At 37.5% G+C, this 27,221-nt stretch overlaps 1 protein-coding gene across 13 annotated transcripts in view; it reads left to right on the top strand.

Moving 5' to 3' along the window:
* The window catches only part of LOC105491091 (nuclear receptor corepressor 1), a 187,895-nt gene that overhangs the window by 49,726 nt on the left and 110,948 nt on the right, over positions 1 to 27,221 (top strand). For 8 of the 13 annotated variants that reach the window (XM_011757246.3, XM_011757250.3, XM_011757258.3 and 5 more), the window contains exons 5-12: positions 3,883 to 4,065; positions 10,627 to 10,740; positions 16,650 to 16,706; positions 18,048 to 18,100; positions 18,430 to 18,456; positions 20,537 to 20,603; positions 23,486 to 23,658; positions 24,717 to 24,807. In XM_011757246.3, the coding sequence (XP_011755548.1) occupies positions 3,883 to 4,065; positions 10,627 to 10,740; positions 16,650 to 16,706; positions 18,048 to 18,100; positions 18,430 to 18,456; positions 20,537 to 20,603; positions 23,486 to 23,658; positions 24,717 to 24,807 (765 nt within the window). The remainder of the gene's footprint in view (positions 1 to 3,882; positions 4,066 to 10,626; positions 10,741 to 16,649; positions 16,707 to 18,047; positions 18,101 to 18,429; positions 18,457 to 20,536; positions 20,604 to 23,485; positions 23,659 to 24,716; positions 24,808 to 27,221) is intronic. The other 5 variants (XM_011757257.3, XM_011757251.3, XM_011757252.3 and 2 more) reach the window with 1 other exon arrangement.

The raw sequence follows: 27,221 nt of genomic DNA on the forward strand, positions 1-27,221 counted from the left end.
AGTTATTTATTAAATTGTCATACATTTAGGTTACCTATTTATTCAGAAGTACGGTGTTGTGACATGCATTGTTTTTTTTTTTGAGACGGAGTCTCACTTTGTTGCCCAGGCTGGAGTGCAGTGGCACGATCTTGGCTCACTGCAACCTATACATTCCAGCGGTTCTCCTGCCTCAGCCTCCAGAGTAGCTGGGACTACAGGTTCATGCCATCAAGTTCAGTTAATTTTTGTATTTTTAGTGGAGACGAGGTTTCACCATGTTGGCCAGGCTGGTCTCGAACTCCTGACCTCAGGTGATCTGCCCACCTTGGCCTCCCAAAGTGCTGGGATTATAGGCGTGAGCCACTGAAGCTGGCCCATACATTATTTAGGTTGATTTTTTTGTATACATTCTTACTTATTTCCTTAAGGTAGATTTCTTTTAGTATAATTAATTACAGACCAGGTTGATTTTTAAGGTTCAGTGGATATTTCCCGATTGTCCTGCAAAAGAGTAGGGCCAGTTCTTAACTCCTGACAGCAGTGTAGAAAGGTACCCACTTCTTGGCCAGGCGTGGTGGCTCACGCCTGTAATCCCAGTGCTTTGGGAGGCCGAGGTAGGTGGATCACCAGAAGTCAGGAGTTCGAGACCAGCCTGGCCAACATAGTGAAACCCTGTCTCTACTAAAAATACAAAAATTAGCCAGACATAGTGGCAGGCGCCTGTAATCCCAGCTACTCGGGAGGTTGAGGCAAGAGAATCGCTTGAACCTGGGAGGCGGAGGTTGCAGTGAGCTGAAATTGCGCCATTGCACTCTAGCCTGGGGGACAAGAGTGAGACTTCGTCTCAAAAAATAAAAAAAAAAAGGTATCCACTTCTTTTGTATCCTTGCTGACACCACGTGTTTATTGTTTAACAAAAAGATTGTTAATTTGATGAATGATTGTTTTTTAACTTACACTTATTATTTGTTAGTAAAATTTAACATTTTTTAATTTGTTTATTGGTTATTTTTCCTGTTTTGTAAATTGTTTTTTCATATATGTTGCCCATTTTTCTGTTGGTTCATTTTATATTGAGTTGTTAGTGCATGTTTTACAGAAGGTTTTCCTATTTAATCATTTGCCTTTTTAATTTGTTATTGCTGTTTTGATAAGCAGAAGAAGATTGTGTTTTTTTGTGTGTGGGTTATTTATTTATTTATTTATTTATTTTTTATTTTTTATTTTTTTTGAGACGGAGTCTTCCTCTGTCACCCAGGTTGGAGTGCAGTGGTGCCATCTCTGCTCACTGCAACCTCCGCCTCCTGGGTTCAAGCCCTTCTCCTGCCTCAGCCTCCCAAGTAGCTGGGATTACAGGCACTCACCACACCTGGCTGATGTTTGTATTTTTAATAGAGATGGGATTTACCATGTTGGCCAGGCTGGTCTTGAACTCCTGACCTCAAGTGGTCTGCCCACCTTGGCCTGCCAAAGTGCTGAGGTTACAGGTGTGAGCCATTGTGCCCAGCAGAAGATTGTTTTTATTTTGATCCATCAATCTCTCCTTTTTTGAAACTAATGTCTTTTATATCTTTTGCTTTTGGCCTTCCTGAACAAGATAATGTGAATCCTTTTTTTTTTTTTCCTTTAAACTTGAGGCTTTTGTGATTTGCTAATAAGCCTTTTATAAATGTTTACTATTACTTGGCTTTTTTTTTTGATGTAAGATATGAGGTAAGAATCTAATTCTTTTTCTTCAGGATTGGTATCTGGCTGTTTCAACCCAAGATTGTAAGCTGCATGAAGGCAGATAGTTTGTTTTGATCCACCACCCTATTCCTGTTATATAAGTAGGCACTTGAGGATTTGTTTTCTTGTTAAATATTTAATATTTAGAAAGGAAGTCAGTGGAAAATATTCATTTGTAATATTCTTTGGGCATGCATCAGAATCACCTGAGGAGCATTTTTGAAGATTGCTGAATCAAAATATAATCTCTTTTGCTATTATATATGTTTCTATAACACAAATTTGCTCATATGCATATAGTGGGAGAATGATATTAATGTATCATGAATGTCCTGGTGGTTCACCAAAGATCTTTCTTTATGCATTAACGTTTCTAAGTTCTCAGGAGTATGCCATCTCATAATGAAAGAAAAAGGCTTCACAACACATGAAGACTTAGAAATATTTGAACATTCTGCATTTAGTTTTCATTTAGTGCAAGTAGTAGCTGGTTTAGTGAATTTAAGAACTGCTGTGCTTTTCACAGTGCTAGTGAAGATTTGAGCATTGAAAAGACAGTGTGAAGAAAATTTTCTTTTAATGTTGATAAAGGAGGGAGGGGGAGAAAAAAAGGTTGATAAAGATGGTTATATGCCAAATCTGATTTTTTTCTTTTCTTGAGATGGAGTCTCGCTCTGTCACCCATGCTTGAGTGCAGTAGTGCAATCTCAGCTCACTGCAACCTCTGCCTCCTGGGTTCAAGCCATTCTCCTGCCCCAGCCTCCCGAGTAGCTGGGACTACAGGTGCCCCCCACCACTCCCAGCTAATTTTTGTATTTTTTAGTAGATATGGGGTTTCACCATGTTGGTCAGGTTGGTCTCGAACTCCTGACTTCGTGACCTGTCTGCCTCAGCATCCCAAAGTGCTGGGATTACAGGCATGAGCCACTCTGCCCGGCCACTGATATTTTATTTAGATGAAACATACTGGTTTATTTTGGAAGCCAGTGACCTCAAGGATTTACATCTTAAGAGAGGAATCATAAACTCTAGGGCTTAAAGCTGCCAAAGATTGACTGTATGCCAGATGCAAAGGATACTGGAGCTCTAACTCCATTAAGTCTATTAGAATTGTTATTGTTTTTATTGGTGCTTTCCTTACAGAATTGTACAGGTTTTAGGGTATAGCCATAATCTTATTTTCCCAGAAGGCCTCTTAGATTCAGTGCATACTATTACAGAATTTGAGGCTTTTCATCAGTGTATAATTAGCTGAAATATCTGTACGAAGGTGTTTTGAAGCAGCTGTCCCGTTATCTCCTGTATACATTCTTGGCTCACAACTATTGACTTTTCACAGTTCCTTAATCATTATTTAATACATTTTAGGGTTCTGTAATCCTGTGAACTCTCATTGCAGGTTTCTCATAGTCTAAGTAAAACTAGTTCTCTAAAATTTATCTGTTTTATAGTATTGCTTATATCTTTAGAGCAGACTGCAAATTAATAGGGTGTGTGTGGATGTGTGTTGGAGTGTAGTGGATTTTGGGTGAAGGGGCTTTCATTCTGGTACAGCTCTGCTGATTTGGAGGTACAGTGGGATGCTTTTGACTAAGGAAATGTTATGTATGCTGTAGTGTGGGCTTTATGAAATTAGGCCCAGAGATAGTAGCAACTGAAGTTCCTAGGTCACTTCTCTGCCTTGTGTACCTCAGTTTTGGTTTGGAAAGCCTGAAAACTTTTGATAGGAACTCTTGGCCATGTTATAGTTGTTAAGTTGGGTGGGTACACAGGTTTTGCCTGGAATAATAATATTTCCCAACCACTTGTTCAGACCATTTGAAGAGCCATTGCAAGGAAATGGCTGAGAAGTTGGTATCTTCCTTTGTCGTGGTTGTATTATTTACCTATAAATTCTCTATAGTTTCGGTATTGTTACACTAGAGGCTGAGCAACACTAACTCACCTCACTTTGTATAGCTTTTATGGTCTTCAAAATAGTACATGGTATATCTGAACTATGAGTGAGGTGTGAATTTGCATGTATGTGAATATGAAAGTTACTACTAAAAGTTTCATTAGAGACATAGTACACATGGCTCTGCTGTGGTTTAAAACTGACTTTTTCATTTAAGGCAATCTGGACTCTATTAGTTAGAAATAAATTGTTTTTCTTCGTTTTATTCTCTAAAGGATCCAGCATTCGGAGGCAAACATGAAGCTCCATCCTCTCCAATTTCGGGGCAACCATGTGGAGATGATCAAAATGCTTCACCTTCGAAACTTTCAAAGGAAGAGTTAATACAGAGTATGGATCGTGTAGATCGAGAAATTGCAAAAGTAGAACAGCAGATCCTTAAACTGAAAAAGAAACAAGTAAATGTCTTTGCTTAATATATTCTAAGAATGTATGTTTGTCTCCCTACAGAAGATATTTTTGAGTTTTCCATATTTTGAAACTTTACATAAAAGGAATCATGCCTTATATATTCTGACTTGCTGTTTTTTGTTACTATTGTGGTTTTCTTACATTCATTCATTTCCCTTGCTGCACTGTCTGATTATGTGATTGTAGAGGGTGAAATTTGTTTGTCCATTCTATTTTTGATTTTTTTTTTTCCTATTCCATACAATGGTGCTGGTTTTTGGTTCACATGTAGAGGTTTTTCCAGGGCATGTGCCCAGGAATGGCAGTGCTTGGCCCAAGATTATGCACAGTGAACTATTTAATAGATGATACCAAATTTGCTAAGAAGTAACACCATTTTACATTCCCACTGGCAGCTTATGTGAGTACTGGTTTGTGCACATTCTTGCCTTTACTTGATATCGTTTTTTCAGATATGAGATAGTCTTCTCTGTGGTTTTGAAGGAGGCTGAGCTTATTTTCATTTGTTTATGGGTTATTTGGGTTCCTTATGTGCATTGTTCAAGTCTTTTGTCTATATTCTCCTATTTTGTCTTTGAAATTTTTAGGATTTCCTCAAGTCCCTTGTCAGATATGTATATAGAAGATTTGCCTAGTTTGTGGCCTGTCACTTCACTTTTAGCCAGTATTCACTCTAAGTGTACACTAAGTGCATTTTTTTTTTCTTCTGATTTGGAGTCTCACTCTGTCACCCAGGCTGGAGTGCAGTGGTGCGATCTTGGCTCACTGCAACCTCCGCTTCCCAGGTTCAAGCAATTCTCCTGCATCAGCTTCCTGAGTAGCTGGGACTATAGGCGCTTTAAATGCTTTTAATGTATTTGTAAAGTTGTACAGCTATCACCACTCTCTAATTCTAGAACATTTTTATCATTTCAAAAAGGAACTCCATACTTACTAGCAGTTATTCCCCATTTCCCCCTTTCCCCAGCCCCTGACAGCCACTAGCCTATTCTCTGTCTCTGTGGATTAGCATATGCCAAATATCAGAAAAAACAGAATCATATGTGACCTCTTTGTTTGGCATCATTTATTTAGCATGTTGTCCTGATTCATCCATGTTGTATCTCGTCTCAGCACTTCATTACTTTTTATGCCTGAATCCCATTGCATGAGTATACTATGTTTTGTTTATCCATTCATTAGTTGATGGATATTTGAGTTGTGTTCATTTTTTGACTATGATTAATAATGTACTGTGATGAGATTCATGTACTCGTTTTTGTGTGGACGTATTTTTACAATTTTCTTTATATATCCAGGAGTGGGCATATGGTAAATCTATGTTTAAATTTTTGAAAAACTTCAAAACTGTTTTCCAAAGTCTCTGTACCATTTTATATTCTTACCAGCAGTGTATGGAGGTTCCATTTTTTCCTACCTCCTTGCCAACATCTGTTATTTTCCTTTTTTAAAAAAAATAGCCATCCTTATAGATGTGAAGTGGTATCTAGTTGTAGTTTTCATTTTCATGTCCTTAATGACTAATGATTTTGAGCATCTTTTCATGTGCTGATTGGCCATATGTATATCTTTTTAGAGAAATGTTCATTTAGATTGTTTGCTCATTATTTAATTGGGTTGTCTTTTTGTTATTCTAAGAATTCTTTATATATTCTGGACATGAGTTCCTCGTCAGATGTATGACTTAATAGATATTTTCTCTCATTCTGTGGGTTCTTTTCCCTTTCTTGATAGTATCCTGTGATGTACAAAAGTTTTGAATTTTGATGAAGTCCAGTTTGTTTTTTCCTTTTGTCGCTCTTGCATTTGGTGTTGTATCTAAGACCCATTGCCTAATTCATGGTCACAGATTTATACCTATGTTTTCTTCTATAAATTTTATAGTTTTACCTCTTATATTTGGGTCTTTGATCCTGATAGTGTTTTTTTTTTTTTTTGGTGAACAGAATTTGTTTAGGTTTTATATGAAAACCCCCTGGGGTTATTAAGGTAGTTTTACTGTATTATTTTTAGAAGTTTTATAGTTTTGCTTCTCATCTTGTTCTTAATCCACTGAAAACTACATGTTGTATAGTCAGTGTTCATTTATATTTACCTATATATTTGTCTTCTTACATGCTCACCATTTCTTCTCGCAACTCAAGTCTTCCATCTAGGGGAACACCCTTCTACTGAAGAACATCTCTTAGAATTTCCTTTAGTGAAGGTCTTTTAGTTGGCAAATTCAGTATTTGTTTGGTTTTTATGACTTAAATATTGTCTTATATTTGGCCTGTTTATTAAAAGATATATTAATTTGGTATGTAATTATCTTGTCTTAGTACATAGTCTTCTTGCTTCCACTTTTAAGACATTAGCTCTTGGTCTAAATCCGTATTCTTTAATGGATAATGTGAATTTTCTCTCTGGTTGTTTTCAGTATATTCTTTTCTTTGGGGTTCCGTTATTTTTATGATGATATATTTAGGTGTTTTCTTTTCCTTTTAAATCTATCCAACTTGAGCTTCCTGAATATAAAGGGTGGAGTTTTTCATCACTTTGGGAAAATTCCAAGCCATTATCTTTTTTACAAAACCTTTCTAACCGTTTCTTGTTCTACTTAAAAAATTCCTGTTAGTTGTAACATCTTATCACTCTTGTCTTCCCTATCTCTTGTTTCTCTTTCTTATTTTTTACTTCTTTAGGCTTCATTCTGAGCAATTTCTTCAGCCTGTCTTCCAGTTTACATTTTCCTTTTCAATTATATGTAATCTGCTGTCAAATCTGTCTTCAGTTTCAACAATTATGTTTTTATTTCTGGAATTCCTGTTTGTTGTCCTTCTCAAATCTGCCTGGTCATTTTTTAAAACTTTTTTTTTTTTTTTTTTCGAGACGGAGTCTCGCTCTGTCACCCAGGCTGGAGTGCAGTGGCCGGATCTCAGCTCTCTGCAAGCTTTGCCTCCCGGGTTTACGCCATTCTCCTGCCTCAGCCTCCCGAGTAGCTGGGACTACAGGCGCCCGCCACCTCGCCCAGCTAGTTTTTTGTATTTTTTAGTAGAGACAGGGTTTTACCTTGTTAGCCAGGATGGTCTTGATCTCCTGACCTCGTGATCCGCCCGTCTCGGCCTCCCAAAGTGCTGGGATTACAGGCTTGAGCCATCGCGACTGGCCCTTTAAAACGTTTTTTTGCTTTCATTGAGTTGTATTAAATTTTTATTATATGCCCAACAATTCTAATTAAGTCTTTATTGGTTTGATTTTGCTGAGTCTCTTTTCTTTCTTTTGTCCTTATTTTCTTTACTTGCACAATGGTAATAATCTAGTAATAACACCAACTAAATCATATGATTGTTTTATGAATTGAGATAATGAATATATTGCATAATATCTGGTACATAGTAAATGTACATGCAATCCATTATAATAATTAGAAATAATGAAATACGGTGTATGATTATTATGAAATGTACCAGAGCCACAAATTTTATTGAGAGATATAAAAGACAACTAGAGAAAACAAAGAAATATGCCATAGCTGAATGGAAACAGTAATAATACTGTGTGTTCATCTTGCATTAAATCATGTCTCATACAGTTTCAATAAAATTTCAATTAAATTTATTTTTAAAACATGGCAAATACATTGTAAAGTTAATGTAAAAGAACAACCAGGGCCAGGCTTGTTGGCTTGACCTATAATCCCAGCACTTTGGGAGGCTGAAGCAGGCCGGATCACTTGAGGTCAGGAGTTTGAGACCAGCCTGGCCAACATGGTGAAACCCCACCTCTACTAAAAATAGAAAAAATTAGCTGGGCGTGGTGGCGGGCGCCTGTAATCCCAGCTACTCTACTTGGGAGGCTGAGGCAGGAGAATCACTTGAACCCCGGAGGTGGAGGTTGCAGAGAGCTGAGATTGTGCCACTGTGCTCCAGCCTTGGCAAAAAGAGTGAGACTCCGTCTCAAAAAATCAAAACAAAACAAACAAAAAAACAAAAACAAATAGGTGAGGAGGGAGTGTGTGTGTCTGTGTGTGTGTGTGTGTGTGTGTGTTTGCTTTTAGCCTTTGAAGTGTAATGGTTTTGTCCCAGGGCTATTTGAGTACTAAGAACAAAGTGTGATGTGTTTATTCCTTAACAAAGATTCTTTTTTTTTTTTTCTTTTTTTTTTTTGAGACGGAGTCTCGCTCTGTTGACCAGGCTGGAGTACAGTGGCTTGATCTTGGCTTACTGCAAGCTCCGCCTCCCGGGTTCACGCATTCTCCTGCCTCTCCCTCCGGAGTAGCTGGGACTACAGGCGCTTGCCACCGCACCGGGCTAATTTTTTTTGTATTTTTAATAGAGACGGGATTTCACCGTGTTAGCCAGGATGGTCTCGATCTCCTGACCTCGATCTGCTCACCTCGGCCTCCCAAAGTGCTGGGATTACAGGCGTGAGCCACCGCGCCCGGCCTACAAGGATTCTAAAAGAAGGACTGAGGCAGGAGAATGGCATGAACCTGGGAGGCGCAGCTTGCAGTGAGCTGAGATGGTGCCACTACACTCCCACCTGGGCGACACAGCAAGACTCCGTCTCAAAAAAATAACAACAAAAAAATAATAAATAAATAAATAAAATAAGACCCTCTAAGCAGGAAAGAAAGGGAATCATTGAAGAACCCTTTACCATAAAAATGATCTCAGAATTTCCAAATCTTTCTTTTGCTTATACAGATAACAGACTGCAAGAGTACTTATAATTCCAAAAAGTGGAAGTGTTCCATACAGTTTACACTCTCTTGGTGGTTATTTATTATTATTTAAAAAAAATTTTTTTCAAATCAGGCAGCCTTCTGAGCCAGAATAGATTCAGAAACTCCCTCTTGGTGTATTTTTATGCTTTCATTTGGACATGGTCTGATTTAGAGTACTGGGAGCTTTGACTATCACCCTTATTTATTTTATTTTTTTGAGACGGAGTCTCCCCTTGTCACCTAGGCTGGAGTACAATGGTGTGATCTTGGCTTACTGCAACCTCTACCTCCTGGGTTCAAGCGATTCTTCTGCCTCGGCCTCCTGAGTAGGTGGGGTTACAGGTGTGCGCCACCACGCTGAGCTAATTTTTTGTATCTTTAGTAGAGATGGAATTTCACCATGTTGGCCAGGCTGGTCTTGAACTCCTGGGCTCAAGTGATCCACCTTCTTGTTCTCCCAAAGTGCTGGGATTACAGATGTGAGCCATTGCACCCAGCCTGTCAGTCTTATTTAGTAGTGTAGATCATTTTTTCCTATAGGCTATACTAGACTTAACCTTTATTTGTCTTTACCTAATTTTTCTTTTATCATGTTAGACAGTGAACTTATGCTAAATTTATTCATGTGGATATTTTTAAAGCATTAACTAGGTATCAGGCACTGGTTTAGGTGTTGAAATAAAGCAGTAGACAAAGCAGACAAGTCCCTGCTTGCTTCACTGGTAATACTGGAAAATATTTAAAATTTATAGTTGTAATATGCTTTATATATATGTTAAGTCATTTAGTCTTTTCAAAAAACTGTATGATAGGTAGTATTATTATCCCTACTTTATTTATGAGTAGTTTAGGTGTTTGCTTAATATTGACTTAAGGGAGCCAGGCATGGTGGCTCACACGGGTAATCCCAGCACTTTGGGAGGCCAAGGTGGGTGGATCACCTGAGGTCAGGAGTTCAAGACCAGGCTTACCAACATGGTGAAACCCCGTCTCTACTAAAAAAAATACAAAAATTAGCCGGGCATGGTGGTGGGTGCCTGTAATCCCAGCTACTCAGGAGACTGAGGCAGGACCAGGCTTGAACCCTGGAGGCGGAGGTTGCAGTGAGCACCATTGCACTCCAGACTTGGTGACAGAGCAAGACTCCATCTCAAAAAAAAAAAGAAAAAAAGAAAAAAAGAAAAAAAAAGATTGACCTAAGTACCCAGAAAGTTTCCTAGGATCACACCACCTATAAAGGGTGACCCTGAGGCTCAAACTCAGGCACGCTAATACAGTTAGCTTTTTCTTTATACTTGCGCACACCAACAGTCTATATTTTTGTAGTTTTGTTGATTGCCCTTTGACTGGAGCACTGTAACATGTGAAGGTTGGGTGTTGAGGGTGGCATGGTGCCATGCTGAGTTAAGGATTAACCCTTGAACTCCTTTCTACCATATTCTGCCCAGCAAATATTAATGTATACTGTGTATCTATAACATATAAGAGTGTTTTTTCAGTGCTGTCAAAGGTCATTGTGATAGAGGTATGTAGAGTACCTTCATTAAATTTAATTTCTCTTATTATTTTGCTTTAAGTTTGTCAGAATTAAAATCTTAAAGGATGCTTCCTCTTATTTATTTTTTTAACTCTGTGTCTTATGAAAATTTGTGTTGTTTGATTATGAAATAAATCTGGTTAATTCTCTTTGAGCTCTTGGTCCATGAGACCTTTGTGGATTAATTGGTTACCCTACAGAATCTACAAGCAAAGCTTAGTAGCCTGTGTTATCTCCAGCGGTTAATCACTGCTGGGTGTGGTGTGCAGCATATGCTTAATTCTTTCTTTCTGGATCTCTCAGCAACAGCTTGAAGAAGAAGCAGCTAAACCTCCTGAGCCTGAGAAGCCCGTGTCCCCTCCTCCTGTGGAGCAGAAACACCGCAGTATTGTCCAAATTATTTACGATGAGAATCGGGTAAGCTCATACCATCTCTGGCAGCACAGGCCTTTAAACCCACTTGACTCTGCCCTTTTCAGTTTTGAATGTATGCTGGTATAATTTTAATTTTATTAAAACCTGATTTCTTTTATAATTTTGAATGTTCATAACTTTGGCTGACTGAAGCTTGGTGTTTTTTTCCTTGTCAATTGAAAGAAAGTTTACAGTTGTGCTTTAAATTATGTAATATTTCATTTTACATTATACATTATATAAATATTTAATCAGTAAAATTTTGTCAGCTGAGTCTACTATTGTATGAATACTGGCAAGGAAGTTTGGTAGCACATAATACAAAACAACCATTCTGCAATTTTTCATATAATAAATGATGTTTAATGCTGACTACTGATAACATTTTAGTAAAGATAGGTCATTGTATGTGGAAATGAACTTTCTTATCAGCATTAGTTCACAGTCCAATGTAGTTGGGCTGTGGTTTGAACTTCAGTTAAAAAGTTCAAGGCGGGGCATGGTGGCTCACTTGAGGTCAGGAGTTCGAGACCAGCCTGGCCAACATGGAGAAACCCCGTGTCTACTAAAAATACAAAAATTAGCCAAGTGTGATGGTGCATGCCTGTAGTCCCAGCTACTCGAGAGGCTGCGGCGGGAGAATCGGTTGCACCCAGGAGGTAGAGGTTGTAGTGAGCTGAGATTGAGCCACTTCATCCCAGCTGTTTGGGTCTGTTTGGACAACAGACCAAAACTCAGGTCTCAAAAAAAAAAAAAAAACCAGTTCAAGGTAGATTTTGACCTTTAGGTAGACTTTGCTTTTTTAGGTTTACTTTCATACTCTTAATTAAAAATGTTCATGGATTCAGAAAAGCCAGCCATGAATTCTATGAATCATTTTTGTAATATCAAAATTAGTTTTGGCCAGAATATAGCCCAGGAACTAGCTGTTAGAGGGAAACTGATTTTACCTCAACATGAAGAAAGTGTCTGTTTAACAGTGGGCTTCCAGAAGTCCTCAGTGCAAAAGATGATAATATGCTCTATACTGTGGGATAGAATAGGCTTTTTAGCTAAAGGTGTGATCATCAGGTAAAATTTGGGATTGTTGTTTTGATTTATTTGATTTGTAGTGAGTGGATTCATCTGTCAGTGTATCTTACACATACAGTCTGTAACTTTATAGTAGTCCACAGCCTAAAGGAAATTGACCTTAAGTAAAGCAATTGTGAATTAATAAATATTTATGCACATGTACTCTTGAACTTAAAAGCTAAAGAAATAAACATTTATAGGAATGATCTTGGATTTAGATATACATGTATCAAGTAGATTACTGAGAGTCATCAGAAATATACTTATGGTAATGGTAAGTGTTATGGGCAGGTAAAAATACGGGCAATTAACATTATTTTCTTGGCTGGGTTCAACATTTGTCCAATTTATTGTATGGCCACAACAGTCTACATGAAGATAAATCCAGTAAAGAAAGGGAAGGAGGTGACCATGCCTAAGATGGGGGCTGTGGCCTAGGATATACAGTTGCTCCCTTGTTTAAGAAAAGCCCAAAATAGGGGTTTTATGTGAAATCTCTGATTTGTTTAAAAAAAAAAAAAGTCCTCTGCATAGCTGCAAAACACTTTTGTGGGCTCATGGGCTTCATAGCCAGTTTGTGACTGTGACCTCAGGGATAAAGTAAATAGGCATTAGTGGGGATACCAATGGAGATTTGATAGTTTTTTTTTTTTTTTTTTTTTTAAGTTTTATAACTTTTTTTTTTTTTAGTATGAATTATTTTTCAAATACATTGGATTTGGTAATAATTATTAATGGATCTAATTTATTAATGAGCCTTTTCTTACAATATTAGTCAATTCTGTTTTTGCCTCACTGAGATTTGAGGACTGAATACTATTGAACAAGATCTGATCTGATAGAGAATTTAATTTGTGTTTAATTTTTATATACAGATGTTTTTATTAGTATAGTGTTTCTTGGTGCACATTAGCAAAACTTGAAAACTACTTTTACACCTCTTCTTTCTGTTTTAACATGTCCATATTTGGTTTGTTGTTTATTCTATGAAGAAAACCAAATCTGAAATCTGTTTTAGTATTAGACTTGCCTTCCTACAGTGAAGATTTTTTCTAACCCACAGCAACTATAGAAGTCATCTTTCTTTTCCTTTTTTTCTTTTATTTTTCTTCTCCACCCTCTCCTATTCTCCCTCTCCCTCTTCTCCTCCCTCTCCTTTCCTGTCCTTCTTTTCTTTTCTTCTTTTTTTTTTTTTGAGACAGAATTTTGCTTTGTCCCCAAGGCTGGAGTGCTGTGGCGCAATCTCGGCTCACTGCAACCTCTGCCTCCCAGGTTCAAGCAATTCTCCTGTGTCAGCCTCCCAAGTAATTGGGATTACAGGTGTGAACCACCACACTCAGCTAATTTTTGTATTTTTAGTAGAGACGGGGTTTCGCCATGTTGGCCAGGCTGGTCTTGAACTCCTGGGCTCAAGTCATCTACCCATCTCGGCCTCCCAAAGTGTTGGGATTACAGACGTCAGCCACTGCACCCGGCCTTTTTTATTCCTTAACAGACAGGGTCTCACTAGGTCTTGAACTCCTGGCTTCAAATGATCCTCCTGCCTCAGTCTCCCAAAGTACTGAGATTACACATGTGAGCCCCCATGCCTGGTCTCATCTCTTTTTTATGTATGTTTTATACATGTACCTGTGCAGTTTCACAATTGTAACAGGGAGCTCCCGGAGGGAAGGAGGAGAGCACAGTGGGCCTAGAACCCAGTCTTTCTCATATGTACTCTCCAAGGCTTTTTCTGCCCCAATATGCTCCCTTTGAAAGGCCCTCCCTGTCTCTTTAGCATTTTTTAATGAATGAGCATATCTGTTTCAGCGCCATAGGCAAGGAGGAAAGGGGTGATTACAGAAGTACACCTCCCTCTTATTCATTGTGTGACATCGGTCTACACTAGTTGGAATTAAGCCAAGTGTAGCTTAAGAGATCGAGGGACCGTTTCTTTTATTTAGAAAGTTAGTGGGAGGAAAAAAACTGCCCCAAAGTGTTAATTTTAAAGTTGACTTCCTGAGAAAAGTCGACTTGCATCATAGTTAAATTTCAGTCTAAGTTTGTTTAGTCTCTAAACAGACTATTTTTAACAGTTCTATTTGATATTACCCTATCAGTTGTAAGTTCCAAAAATATTTGTAAATATACTAATTTCAGAAGAATAATACATATAGAAAGGTGATTATTGGGCTCTACTAGAGAAATTTGCAGAATATCGTGTGTGTGTGTGTGTGTGTGTGTGTGTGTGTGTGTGTGTGTGTGTATAAAAAAATTTTTTTTTTTTTTTTGAGGCGGAGCCTTGTTCTGTTGCCCAGGCTGGAGTGCAGTGGCACGATCTTGGCTCACTGAAACCTCTGCCTCCCGGTTTCAAGTGATTCTCCTGCCTCAGCCTCCCAAGTAGCTGGGATTATAGGCACCTGCCACCTTGCCTGGCTAATTTTTGCATTTTTAGTAGAGACCGGGTTTCGCCATATTTTTAGGCTGGTCTTGAACTCCTGACCTCAAGTGATCCACCTGCCTCAGCCTCCCAAAGTGTTGGTATTACAGGCATGAGCCACCGCAACCTGCGTTGTTTATATTTTGATGGGTTGATTTGCAAGAGAATGTGACATCAGAAGAAAGAAAAGGGTGATGGTAGGAAGTATATTCTGTGCCAGCACCTCTGGTCATCTAGGCCAGCATCCTAGGAATTATCCAGTTCTCTCTCTTTGCCTCTTCATGTATGTTGAGGTAATCAATGAAGAGTGTTAGTCCCACCTCCTATATATTGGTCTGGTCTTGCGCTTCTTTCCTCTACCTTTATCATTAGCTTAATTTGAGCCTTCATCTCCCACACAGTTACTGAGTCTCACTCTTCAGTCTTTTTTTTTTTTTTTTTTTTTTTGAGACGGAGTCTCACTTTGTCGCCCAGGCTGGAGTGCAGTAGCGAGATCTGGGCTCACTGCAAGCTCCGCCTCCCGGGTTCACGCTATTCTCCTGCCTCAGCCTCCCGAGTAGCTGGGACTACAGGCGCCCACCACCTCGCCCGGCTAGTTTTTCGTATTTTTTAGTAGAGACGGGGTTTCACCGTGTTAGCCAGGATGGTCTCGATCTCCTGACCTCGTGATCCGCCCATCTCGGCCTCCCAAAGTGCTGGGATTACAGGCTTGAGCCACCGCGCCCGGCCTCAGTCTTTTCTTGCTAACCCATCTTTCATATTTTCTCCCATTTAACGATTCTCCAAATAGAACCTTTTGATGATTTCCCACTTTATACAGAATAGCCCAAGCTTTTATTGATGTTTACATGCTTACCCGTCTGGCCCTTTCCCCATACTCTTTTCTTAGTAATATTCCACCAGAGGAGGTTTTGGATGTTCTCTTGTTAGTAATATATTTACCCCACTATGTTGCCCCTGCTGTCACGTGGCCCCGTGTTTTGTCTTTTCTGCCGAGCACACTCTTACCTCAAGCCCCAGTTCAGGTATCATTTTCTCTAGGAAAACTTTCAAGACTCCTCATCTTCCTATGGTGGGAAGGCTTATCTTATTCATTATTTTCTTAGTGTCTAGCAAGTGCTTGGCACATAGAACATACCGAACATATGTTTGAAGTGTTGTTTACTTATGTCTGTAGACTTAGAATACAAATTCTAATACGAACATATGAGGGTCTTAAGTTAAAATTTTTGTTGCCAAAATATTGATTGATTAATCTTAGCAAGGGAAGATTTCTGCTAGTTAACACTTTGGTCTAGATTATTTTGCTTTTGAAAATAGCAACTGGGGCCGGGCACGGTGGCTCACACCTGTAATCCCAGCACTTTGGGAGGCCGAGGCGGATGGATCACAAGGTCAAGAGATCGAGACCATCCTGGCTAACACGGTGAAACCCCATCTCTACTAAAAATACAAAAAATTAGCCGGGCGTGGTGGCAGGTGCCTGTAGTCCCAGCTACTCGGGAGGCTGAGGCAGGAGAATGGCGTGAACCCAGGAGGTGGAGCTGGCAGTGAGCCAAGATCGCTCCACTGCACTCTAACCTGGGCGACAGAGCGAGACTCCATCTCAAAAAAAAAAAAAAAATAGCAACTGGGTGCTGTGGTTCACACCTGTAATGGAAGAGCTTTTGGAGGCTGAGTTGGGGATATTATTTGAGTCCAGGAAGTTGAGGCTGCAGTGAGCTATGATGGTGCTATTGTGTTCCAGCCTGGGCGACAGAGTGAGACCCTGTCTCAAAAAAAAAAGGGGGGCGGGGGGGGGGAATAGCATGTTACAAATACATATAATTCAGCATTTTTTAACTACTGAGCACTTTGAATAATTCAAATTAGCGGTTTTCTTTGTTGTTCAGCTATTACTAAGGATTCCTTGTGACTAGAAAATTAGCTCATTAACAGCTTTTCTTCAAAGAGATCAGTGTGGCTTACCACAGTAAAGAGTGGCCATTTTGTGGTATTTTATTGCTTTAAAAAGTTTCTGTTAGAGATAATATGAGTTAAAGTATGTAGAATGTTTGGGGGATTTATTTCTAATAGTGAATTTTCATTCCCTCCAGATTTTTAATATAATTATTTGCTTTTTAAAAACTTGTCAATTCTTCAGGCATTGCTTTCAATACAAATGTTAAGTTTTGACTGAATTTGGTGAGGAAAGCTATGAAAATACAATTTCAGAGTTTTTTTATCATTGTAACTACAAATTAAGAAAAAATAAAAAATAATTGGAACATATTTCAGCCTATCATATAGAAGAAGGATATTTGGAAATAAGGATAAGTTCATCTATAGATTAGTCTTAGATAAATATTTTTAAATAATGATTTTGCACTTAGATAATGTAATTTTTAATTATATGATACAACAATGTCTTTATCTCTAGAAAAAAGCAGAAGAAGCTCATAAAATTTTTGAAGGTCTTGGCCCAAAAGTTGAACTGGTAAGTAAGAAATTACTTTTTTCATTTGCAGTGATTTTATTTTATTTTTTTTTTGGTAGTTTTTCTTGGGATAAGATGGAATATGATCCATTTATTTTGGGATAAGAGAGATGTAGCTGAGCAGAGTTTGAGATGAAGTTTAAAGTAATGATGAGTGAACTTGGTTACCTTTGCAGACCTTTGCAGAAGCATCATCTTGGGCTTGTTTTTGCTTGAGCAGCTATTTAATCCTTCCAGGTAGAATGAGACTTAAGAACAGAATTAGAAAACTCTTTGAATGTTACTGTTAAAATAGTGACAATGGTTAATACTCCTGAGTATTAGGGAATATTAATACTTTGATATTAAAAATGTGCATAAATATACTTATTATGGGAAACAGTGGATTTATAAACTGTATTGTGAGAGTGACAGGAGATGGGATTAACAGTTATTGAGGGAATCTAAAAGTTAGGAGGTTTTGCCACAATGAGGTACCATCTCATACTAGTTAGAATGGTGATCGTTAAAAAGTCAGGAAACAACTGGTGCTGGAGAGGATGTGGACTAATAGGAACACTTTTACACTGTTGGTGGGAGTGTAAACTAGTTCAGCCATTGTGGAAGACAGTGTGGCAATTCCTCGAGGATCTGGAACTAGAAATACCATTTGACCCAGCGATCCCATTACTGGGTATATACCCAAAGGATTATAAATCATGCTACTATAAAGACACATGCACATGTATGTTTGTTGCGGCACTATTCACAATAGCAAAGACTTGGAACCAACCCAGATGTCCATCAATGATAGACTGGATTAAGAAAATGTGGCCCATATACACCATGGAATGCTATGCAGCCATAAAAAAGGATGAGTTCATGTCCTTTGTAGGGACATGGAGGAAGCTGGAAACCATCATTCTGAGCAAACTATCGCAAGGACAGAAAACCAAACACCGTATGTTCTCACTCATAGGTGGGAATTGAACAATGAGAACACTTGGACACAGGGTGGGAAACATCACACACTGGGGCCTGTCGTGGGGTGGGGAATGGGGGAGGAATAGCATTAGGAGAAATACCTAATGTAAATGACAAGTTAATTGGTACAGCAAACCAACACAGCACATGTATATGTATGTAACAAACCTGCACGTTGTGCGCGTGTACCCTAGAACTTAAAGTATAATTAAAAAAATAAGTAAATAAAAAAAATAGAAGTTTGGAGGTTTTGGTAGGGCATGTTATTGTGTAGATCCATTAGTACTTTACCTGTGCTTACATTAAAATTATGTTTCTTTGTCTCTTCATAGATATATGTACAACATTTTATATATAAATATTTGATTTCTTTTATAGCCACTCTATAACCAGCCATCAGATACCAAGGTGTACCATGAGAACATCAAGACGTAAGTATTGATCATCTTTGGAGTTCTTCAATTAAAGACCATATATTCTATAAAGAGATCATTTTTGTTATCTGCTGACATTATTATAATATAGTGTAGGTATGTTTTAGATTTGTGTAATTTGCTGTCGTTTTACTATATGTTATCTTCCTCTGGCTTCTTGGGGGTTGGGGTAACAGCTTTGAGTTTCCGAGGCCAAAAAATGAAATAAATTATTGCATAAAACTAGCTGGTTTTATAATCTGCTAGTAAAAAAGGTGGATACTTAACATTGAAATGGCTTACCTTGAGGCTTGAATTTTTTGCCTCCTGTTTTGTCTTTTTTTCAGTGGAGTACCTGCAAGGCGCATGATGAAGTAAGATAATGAAGCTTTTTCATTTAAGACTAGTGATGACACCGTCCCCCACCAAGCCACATCTGCCATTGCAAAGTAGAAGTGCCACGGATCATTTTATCATTATTCAAAATCCTATTCTAGGGAAATCCCTTCCATGACTCTTGCTAATGACGGTATTTGTAGACCCTTCTGCCATTTAATGTCCTGGTGCCTTGGAAGCGCTCAGTCACCTCGTGGGTGAGGAGGCTGCTCCAGAATGTAGTTTGCTTAGCCTTGCTCATCCTAGTACCAGGCCTTTATGGATGCAGATTTTGGAATAAGAAAATAAGTGAAAAGAAAATCTTAATTTCTTGATCTGATTGAAGTAAGAGAGGAAGCTAGATAGGTATCTTTTTTTTTTTTTTTTTTTTAAATTATACTTTAAGAGAGTTTTAGGTGCTTTATTCTTAGTTTGTGACAAAAATGTGATATTTCTACTTTATATGTTTTATTAAGTATAACCAGAACATTATAATTATTTACTAGTGTGGTTACTAATGAGCACATTGCTATTTTATATATATATATATACTTTTTTCTTTTTAAAAATTTCTTAACTGAGAGTATGTGCAATTATTGACTACTTTGCAGAACTGGTGGCAAATATGATTTGCATGGTAGTATGCATGAAAACAATTGAATTTGAATAATTTTAACTTTTGTTAAGTAAGTGGTTCATAATAAAATTTATGTATTTGTGAATTTTTCTGTGAGATGCTATTATGATCTTGAGAACCCTTAGAAGTAAGTTAGTCAAAACTCACATATAATATACCTTGTTTTGGAACTGCTTAGCTGTTTTAACATTTTTAAAGAGTAGAAGAGCAGATAAGATCTAGTTGGCTACTTAATGACTTTTTTTTTTTTCCCCACAAAGCCTCGGTGTTATGTTTGTGGTGTTGTCCTGTTTCTCCTGATACAGTCTGGAGAGCAGCCCTGTCCGATTTATTTCATGTCATCTACATTGCCTATTTAGTGCTCAGCACACTATCCTGAGATGGATTACTGACTGGCTGACTTCATTTAAATTCCTAGGAAACATTTAAGATTGTATTTGTTCATTGTCATTTGCTTTTGAGTAACATATAATTATAATTAGAGCAAATTGAGTATATAGTAATGCTTCCCTGTATGACACCTTTTGAAATATTTCCTCAGCTGCATGCATCTGTATGAGTCATTCAGTAGCTATTCTTTCATCACCGTCATTTGCTTTGTATGAAATAGCAAATGTACATTTTAATAATTCTTTTCATCTCTTGGCTACTTTTTCATATAGCCAGCTCCTGATTGTCCATGCTTATTTGAGTGGAGCCAGTGTCAATGTTAGTCCTGAGTGGCAGATAATCCAAAAAATTATTTCTACTTGCCTTGGCTTTGTATTTGTATTTGAATAATCAGCTTGAAATCCTTTCTGGAAATAGGTGGGGTATAAATATTTATATTTGAACCTGCATGTCATTGTTTTTGAAGGTCACAGTGCTTCCAATTTAAAAAGTGATTAAGATATATTAGAAATCTTCCTGTTTTGTCACATCGCCCTCCGTTACTTCTTAGAGTGGACTGTGTCATTCTGTGACTGAAGAAAATCTTCTGTTTAAAGCAGAAGTCTCCTATCTCTACATATGTTGGTATACATTCTCCTCGTAGAAGGGAGGTTAGCACCTGATGTAGGGAGGTAACTGTAAAAACATTTCCTTCTCTTCTCCCTCCCTTCCTCAAAGAGTAAGATGTTTATGTCACCAGAGTTGTTAAGAAGGATAAGTAACTGTAATTTTAATTTGAAAGTATTTATCTTATAATTGGATGTGCTAATTGAAAGTTAAAACCATTTTGTATAAAGTCTTACTGTAGAATGGGAGGAACTTTAGTCAGTTCTAATTTTCGCAAAAATTATAAAGTCTTATTTTGCAGGGTGAAAAAATTAGGATTAACTTTGTTTACATCATAAATTCTTAAGTGATCTTTGCCTATTTTCCAGTGTCTCTGGAAAAAAAGTGAGTGCATTATTAAATTGTGCTTTTTCTAAATGTCATGCAACCATATTTTTCTCTTCTAGAAACCAGGTGATGAGGAAAAAACTCATTTTATTTTTTAAAAGAAGAAATCATGCAAGAAAACAAAGGGTGAGGTCCTATCCTTGTTAACTGAAATTTGTACAGCTTTCCCATTCATGCTCATTTAGGCATTCACTTTCCTACTATTAATAAGATTGGTCCTTGACTTCATTTGAGGATAAGTGCTGATTTAGAAAGTAATCATATATATATATATGACTTAAATCTAATTGTAGTAACATTTTGATACCATAGTTTATATTTAATATTATCAAATTAATTTCATTGGTCATCTATCTAGCACATTTTCATTTAGTCAAAATAAAATGGTGAGTAGTTTAAAAGAATATGAAAGATACTTTAGTTTCTTAAGCCTCAAACAGTTGTGGGTAAGTTGCAGTCGTGCTGATTAGATATTACTATTCTTTCTTTTATTAGAAATGGGGTCAGCTAGGGTTCAGCTTTTTCAAATTCAAATAGTTTTCCATATTTTGTTATATGACTTGCAGTCCAAAAGTTTTGTGGTTATATACATGGGAATTAAGTTATAGAAAATATAATGCCAGTAATTTTATTTTCATAATATGTTTATACTAATTTTACAGATAAACTGTTACTACATTTAAACTCAAGTGTCTATTAAATAAATGCTACTCTTTAAATCGACATCAAAAATGAACTTTGTGCCTTAAGTTAATGACCTGACAGTTTAATGAGTTGTAAAGCTCAAGAGTCAGCAGCTTTTATTTGGTGGAAAACATCTAACGTTCTAATTTGCCAGTCTGTTCCTTCATACAACCTTAAATTATTGGTCTTGAATTGTTTTTTTGCCAAGAACATATAAATATCAAGTAAGAAATTCGTTCATGTATTTTTTTTTTTCCTTTCCAAGTAATTTTGTTGTAATTCTGGTACTCACTAAATAAGTTCACTGGTGATGCAAACACTATAAGGTTTGTATTTTCACCGATTTGCTTAGATATCACTTGGCTGTGTACTCTGTGCCATATATTATTCTGCAAAGGTGAGCAAGATAGCCATATGGTTTTAGTAGTTAGGGGGAGCCTAACGTGTTGGGAGTCAGACAGGTCAGTCATAGTATTGGATCACACCATGGTCATGGACTATGGATGACTGAGGAGGACACCTAAGGCAGATAGGAGTTATGAGGGGAAGTTTCAGGGGAAAACCAATTCTCTGCAAACTTGTATACACAGAGGGAGTGGCTTAAGTGAAGGTCTGGGAGCCGGAGGGAGTGTAGACTGAGCTGGCAGTGTGGTGAGAAATGAGGCTGCTGAGGGAAGCCAGAGCCAGGTTGCATACTGTCCTGGAGGTTGCATAATGTTTAGGTTTGCATTTTAAGAATTTGCATTTAGCGGGGCAGGCGCAGTGGCTCATGCCTGTAATCCCAGCACTTTGGGAGGCCAAGGCCGGCGGATCACGTAAGGTTGGGAGTTCAAGACTGGCCTGACCAACATGGAGAAACTCCATCTCTACTAAAAATACAAAATTAGCTGGGTATGGTGGTGCATGCCTGTAACCCCAGCTACTCAGGAGGCTGAGGCAGGAGAATAACTTGAACCCGGGAGGCAGAGGTTGTGGTGAGCTGAGATCGTGCCATTGCACTCCAGCCTGGGCAACAAGAGTGAAACTCCATCTCAAAAAAAAAAAAAAAAAAAATTTGCATTTGGCTACAACATTAAGAATGTATGGGAGCTATTGTTTTGATCTAGGTGAGGGATGGTGTTGGCCTGGATTATGAGGGTACCAGTGGAAATGGAGAAAAGGTGAAGGACACAGAAGACATACAAGAGTAATTGAGAAGTGGGAGTGGGGTGTGGTGTGGAATGTGAGGAAGACAATATTCTCTTCTACAGTGCCACTTTCTTAAGATGAACATGTTAGCAGTTTTTCATGAACCCTTCCTCACTTTCCTCTATCCATATGTCATCAGATATGTTGACAGTTCTTTGTCCACAGTGGGGGGTTCGTTTGTCTTTTCTTCTCTATTTAGAAAATGGTATCATAATTCAATTACTTCTCTAGAAGCATTAATTCTCAATTTCATGTAGTTCACTGGATTTCTGTTGTTTTTTTTTTTTTTTTGTCTGTCACCCAGGTTGGAGTGCAGTGGCGTGATCCTGGCTCACTGCAACCTCCGCCTCCCGGGTTCAAGCGATTCTGCTTCCTTAGCCTCCCAAATAGCGGGGACTACAGGTGCCCGCCACCATGCCTGGCTAATTTTTGTATTTTTAGTAGAGATGGGGTTTCACCATATTGGCCAGGCTGGACTTGAACTCCTGACCTTGTGATCCACCCACCTCGGCCTCCCAAAGTGCTGGGATTACAAGTGTGAGCCATGTGCCCAGCCTGGATTTCTTTTTTTGATAAAGTACAACCAATCATTTTCTGCCTTTTTCATACTGTCAAAATGTTTATTATATGACATTATTTATAATAGCAAAAAATGTCAGTCAACCAGAACCTCCAACAATAGAACCGTTAAAGCATGCGTGTTTTGTTTCGCAGATTGGAAGGATGACAACAAAATGTTCATATGGTTGCCTTTGGGTAATTGGTCAGATTATGAACTATTTACATGTTTGTATTTTAAATTTTCCATTTTTTTGGGACAACAATAACATAATGTTTTAAGCAAAATAAAAGTAACTGGTCAGCTACTACTAGTAGTAGGTGTCAAGTAGTTTATAAATACGCATAGCCTTAATGTTAACTAAAATATCCAGCCAACCTGTGCTCTGTGTATTGATCTTAGTAGGAAACAGAGCTACCTTTCCTCTCTCCTCTTTCAGCTTTTCATTCACAATTGAGTCATAAGCCAAATGTACTTCTGACTTAACCTTAAGAAGTAGCATTTATTTTAAAGTATTAGGTTTGTCAGAATCAGAGTTTAGTTTAATTATTATTAATTTGCTACGGATATTTAATAGGAACAAAAAATCTGCCAGCGTTATGATCAGCTCATGGAAGCATGGGAGAAAAAAGTGGACAGAATAGAAAATAATCCTCGGAGGAAAGCTAAAGAAAGCAAAACAAGGGAATACTATGAAAAGCAGTTTCCAGAAATTCGAAAACAAAGAGAACAGCAAGAAAGATTTCAGCGGTAAGTAGTTTGATGTTTAATGACTGTGATATTTTTCCTCAAATATTTATTGTTTCTTGAAACTGATCATGAAGAAAGTTTATAACGAACTTTTATGTTTTGGACACATAGAGGGGAACAACACATACTGGGCCCTATCGGAGGGTAGAGGGTGGAGGATGGAAGGAGGGAGAGGGATCAGGAAAAATAACTAGTGGGTAGTAGGTTTAACAGCAGAGTGATGAAATAATCTGTACAATAGATCACCATGACACAGGTTTACCTATAAAACAAACTTACGCATGTACCCACGAACTTAAAAGTTAAAAAGAACTTTTATGTTGAAAAGAAAACTTTATTATCAACCAGTAAACATTGTGTCTTAGTAAATTTAATTTTTTGTATTATCCCGTCGAATCTAAATATGTGATTATTTTGAAATTAATTCTGAAGTTCCTAAAAATATTACATCCTTTGGAAATGATAGTGAACAAGAACAGACCTAAATATCCTTTAGTCCTTTGTTACCAACATATTCGAAGTATATTCAGTTGATGGCCAATTAAATTCTTTGATAGATTCTGATTTGTTTTACTTTTAGCGAACAGGTATTTTACAAAGATTTTAAAACCATTAGTTTTCTCTTTTATTGTTTCGTGTAAGAGTCATGTATGGAAGCCCCTTAACTCACAATTAAATCTTTGTGAGGGATGTTGGTTGAGTTTTTTCTCTCCTTTTAAAAATGTTTCATGTGTTTTTCTAAGTCTACTACAGGACATACAAAGACTGCCATTTGAAATGGAAATGGCATCAGTAACTGTGATTTTCTAGAAGTTTTCCCTAACTAGTTCTCCCATTTGAACTTGGACATGTAACCTTCAAATCTCAATCGTAACATTTAAATTGTTGTTAATAGGTGACACAAACATTACTTAAAAGTATATATTCAATAGTATTTTACATTTCTTCTCTTAACTTTGTTAAAAAGTTCCATTTAGAAAAGTAATCTATAATTTAATTGATATGTCTTCTTTATATAAGGCCTTTAAATATATTTTTAATTTCTCCCTCATGTTTAGAGTTGGGCAGAGGGGAGCTGGTCTTTCAGCCACCATTGCTAGGAGTGAGCATGAGATTTCTGAAATTATTGATGGGCTCTCTGAGCAGGAGGTAAGAAAATTTAATTCAAGTTAATTCGTTAATTATTAAAGCATTTTAGCTCTGTAGACTAGGAGCTAAGGGTTTATTTGTATGTAAATGTGGGAACTTTATTTAGTGCTAAAGTTTAGACTGTGTCAAAGATTTGAGGTGTCTATTAAAGGGTTTTTAAATGAGGCATTCACATGATCATACTGGAATTTTACAAAGATGGCTTTGGCAGCAAGGAGACCTGGAGAGAAGTGAGGAGGCTGTTAGGATAAAACTAAGGTTCTGAGTCAGGGCAACAGTTGTAGGGATGTATAGGAGAGTGTAATAGAAAGGTAGAATGGACAGGCCAAGATGGATGGGATGTGGGAGATGAGAAAGAGGAAGAATAGAATGTGACTCCCTGGTTTCTAGGTTAGGGGACTAAGCTGGTGGTGCCTTTTCCTAAAGTGGCAAAGGAGCATGTATTTTACAAATGGCAGTATGTTCTTCAAAGGGTGTTGTCTAGCAGGTGAACCTGGGATATAGTTGAACTGGGGATGGTTAGATATCAGAGTCATCTGTGTGCAGGTGATATAGTCCCAGACAAGTATGGTAACTTGAAGTGAAAGGGACCAGTGAATGAGAATATAGAGATTAAGTTTATATATGGAAGAGATTCATCTATGAACAAGAATGTTTCATCTATGAAACAAAAATTTCACTAATTTTTAAGGTGAAGATATTCTTTTGTAGCAAGTGGTATTACTTTGTTTTTCAAGCATTTCCTTTGCCTGTATAAAGAGCAGAATTAATAAAATTATAACACAGGTAGTAGAGACCAAGGTATACGTTTGACAAATATATCTTCAGACCCAAAAGCAGTATTTCCTCCCTTGTGAAGCTTCCCCACTCACTTTCCCAAAACAGAACTCAATGTCTAGTTAGTGTCAGTTTACATTTATTTCTATTGTGTTTCTGTTCAATAAATATTTATGATCAGCTAAAGTGTTGTCTTCATGAGTGCAGTTATTATAAACCTTTGGGTCAGGCTATCTTTGAGTTCCTGGTGCCTAATGTTTAATTGGATATTAATAAAAATAAATGCAGAATAAGAATAAATTTCCATTTCTAACATTGAGTCTTCTTAGCCGTGTTCAGACTCTCAAGATTGTTCCAAAAGCCATCTAGTATTGACTGAGTTTTGCTAGTTTTGATTTTATTATATGGCTTTTCTTTTTTTTTTTTCTTTTTTATTATACTTTAAGTTCTAGGGTACATGTGCACAACGTGCAGGTTTGTTACTATATGGCTTTTCTTAAACCTCATCTCAAAATTCTGAGAGTCTTGTTTATTTGAAGTAGTGACCTTAAGTAATGATCAAAGATATTTTTTACAATGCTTTATACTTCAAAATAAATGTTAAGTGTAAATAAATATATTTTTTGAAGACTTAAATATACAGCTAATACTCGATTTACAAAATTAAGTGGAGTAAAGTGGATTTAATCTGAAATGTTAAATAATTTAGAAATAATATAGATAAGTCAAATTCCTGTTTATATACTGCTTAGCACATTTAGAAGTAAAAAGCAGTGTCATGAATTCCTCTGCTCTACCCTTTACTACTACTTAACCTAGCCAGTTTTTTTTCTCCTCTTTCTATGGATATTGTTGGTTTAGGTTGTGGTGGACTAACTATATCTGGTTTTTTGAGGAGGGGGAGTTTGAGGGGTAGTTACTACTTAAAATTGCCAATTGTGATAAGCACCTCATATGTATTATTTAAACTATGAAAATTCTGTGAAGTGGAGGCTATAATTTTTTTTTTTTTTTTTTTTTTTTTTTGAGACGGAGTCTTGCTCTGTTGCCCGGGCTGGAGTGCAATGGCCGGATCTCAGCTCACTGCAAGCTCCGCCTCCCAGGTTTACGCCATTCTCCTGCCTCAGCCTCCTAAGTGACTGGGACTACAGGCACCCGCCACCACGCCCGGCTAATTTTTTGTATTTTTTAGTAGAGACAGGGTTTCACCGTGTTAGCCAGGTTGGTCTCAATCTCCTGACCTCGTGATCCGCCCGTCTCGGCCTCCCAAAGTGCTGGGATTACAGGCTTGAGCCACCGCGCCCGGCCAGTGGAGGCTATAATTAATGGCTGTTTTGCAAGTTAGGAAACTAAAGCCCAGCTGTAAGTTAAATAATTTGCCCAAGGTCACAAATTAATAAATAGTGGAGCCAGACACTCAACCTAGGCAGTCTGACTCTGGAACTGTGTGTTCTTTTCCATATCTATATTCAATCAAGTCTATTCTTTCAACAAATATTTATAACCCATTATGTGCCAAACTTTCCTTTAAGCATTGGGAATACAGTGGTGAATTAAACCATCAAGTTGCTTGATCTCATGAAAAATTACTTGCAGTAAGTTTTCCTCTAGGATGAAAAAATAGCCTGTTTGTACAG

This window comes from Macaca nemestrina, chromosome 17 (genome assembly GCF_043159975.1).
Source record: "Macaca nemestrina isolate mMacNem1 chromosome 17, mMacNem.hap1, whole genome shotgun sequence".
NCBI classification, from domain to species: domain Eukaryota; kingdom Metazoa; phylum Chordata; class Mammalia; order Primates; family Cercopithecidae; genus Macaca; species Macaca nemestrina.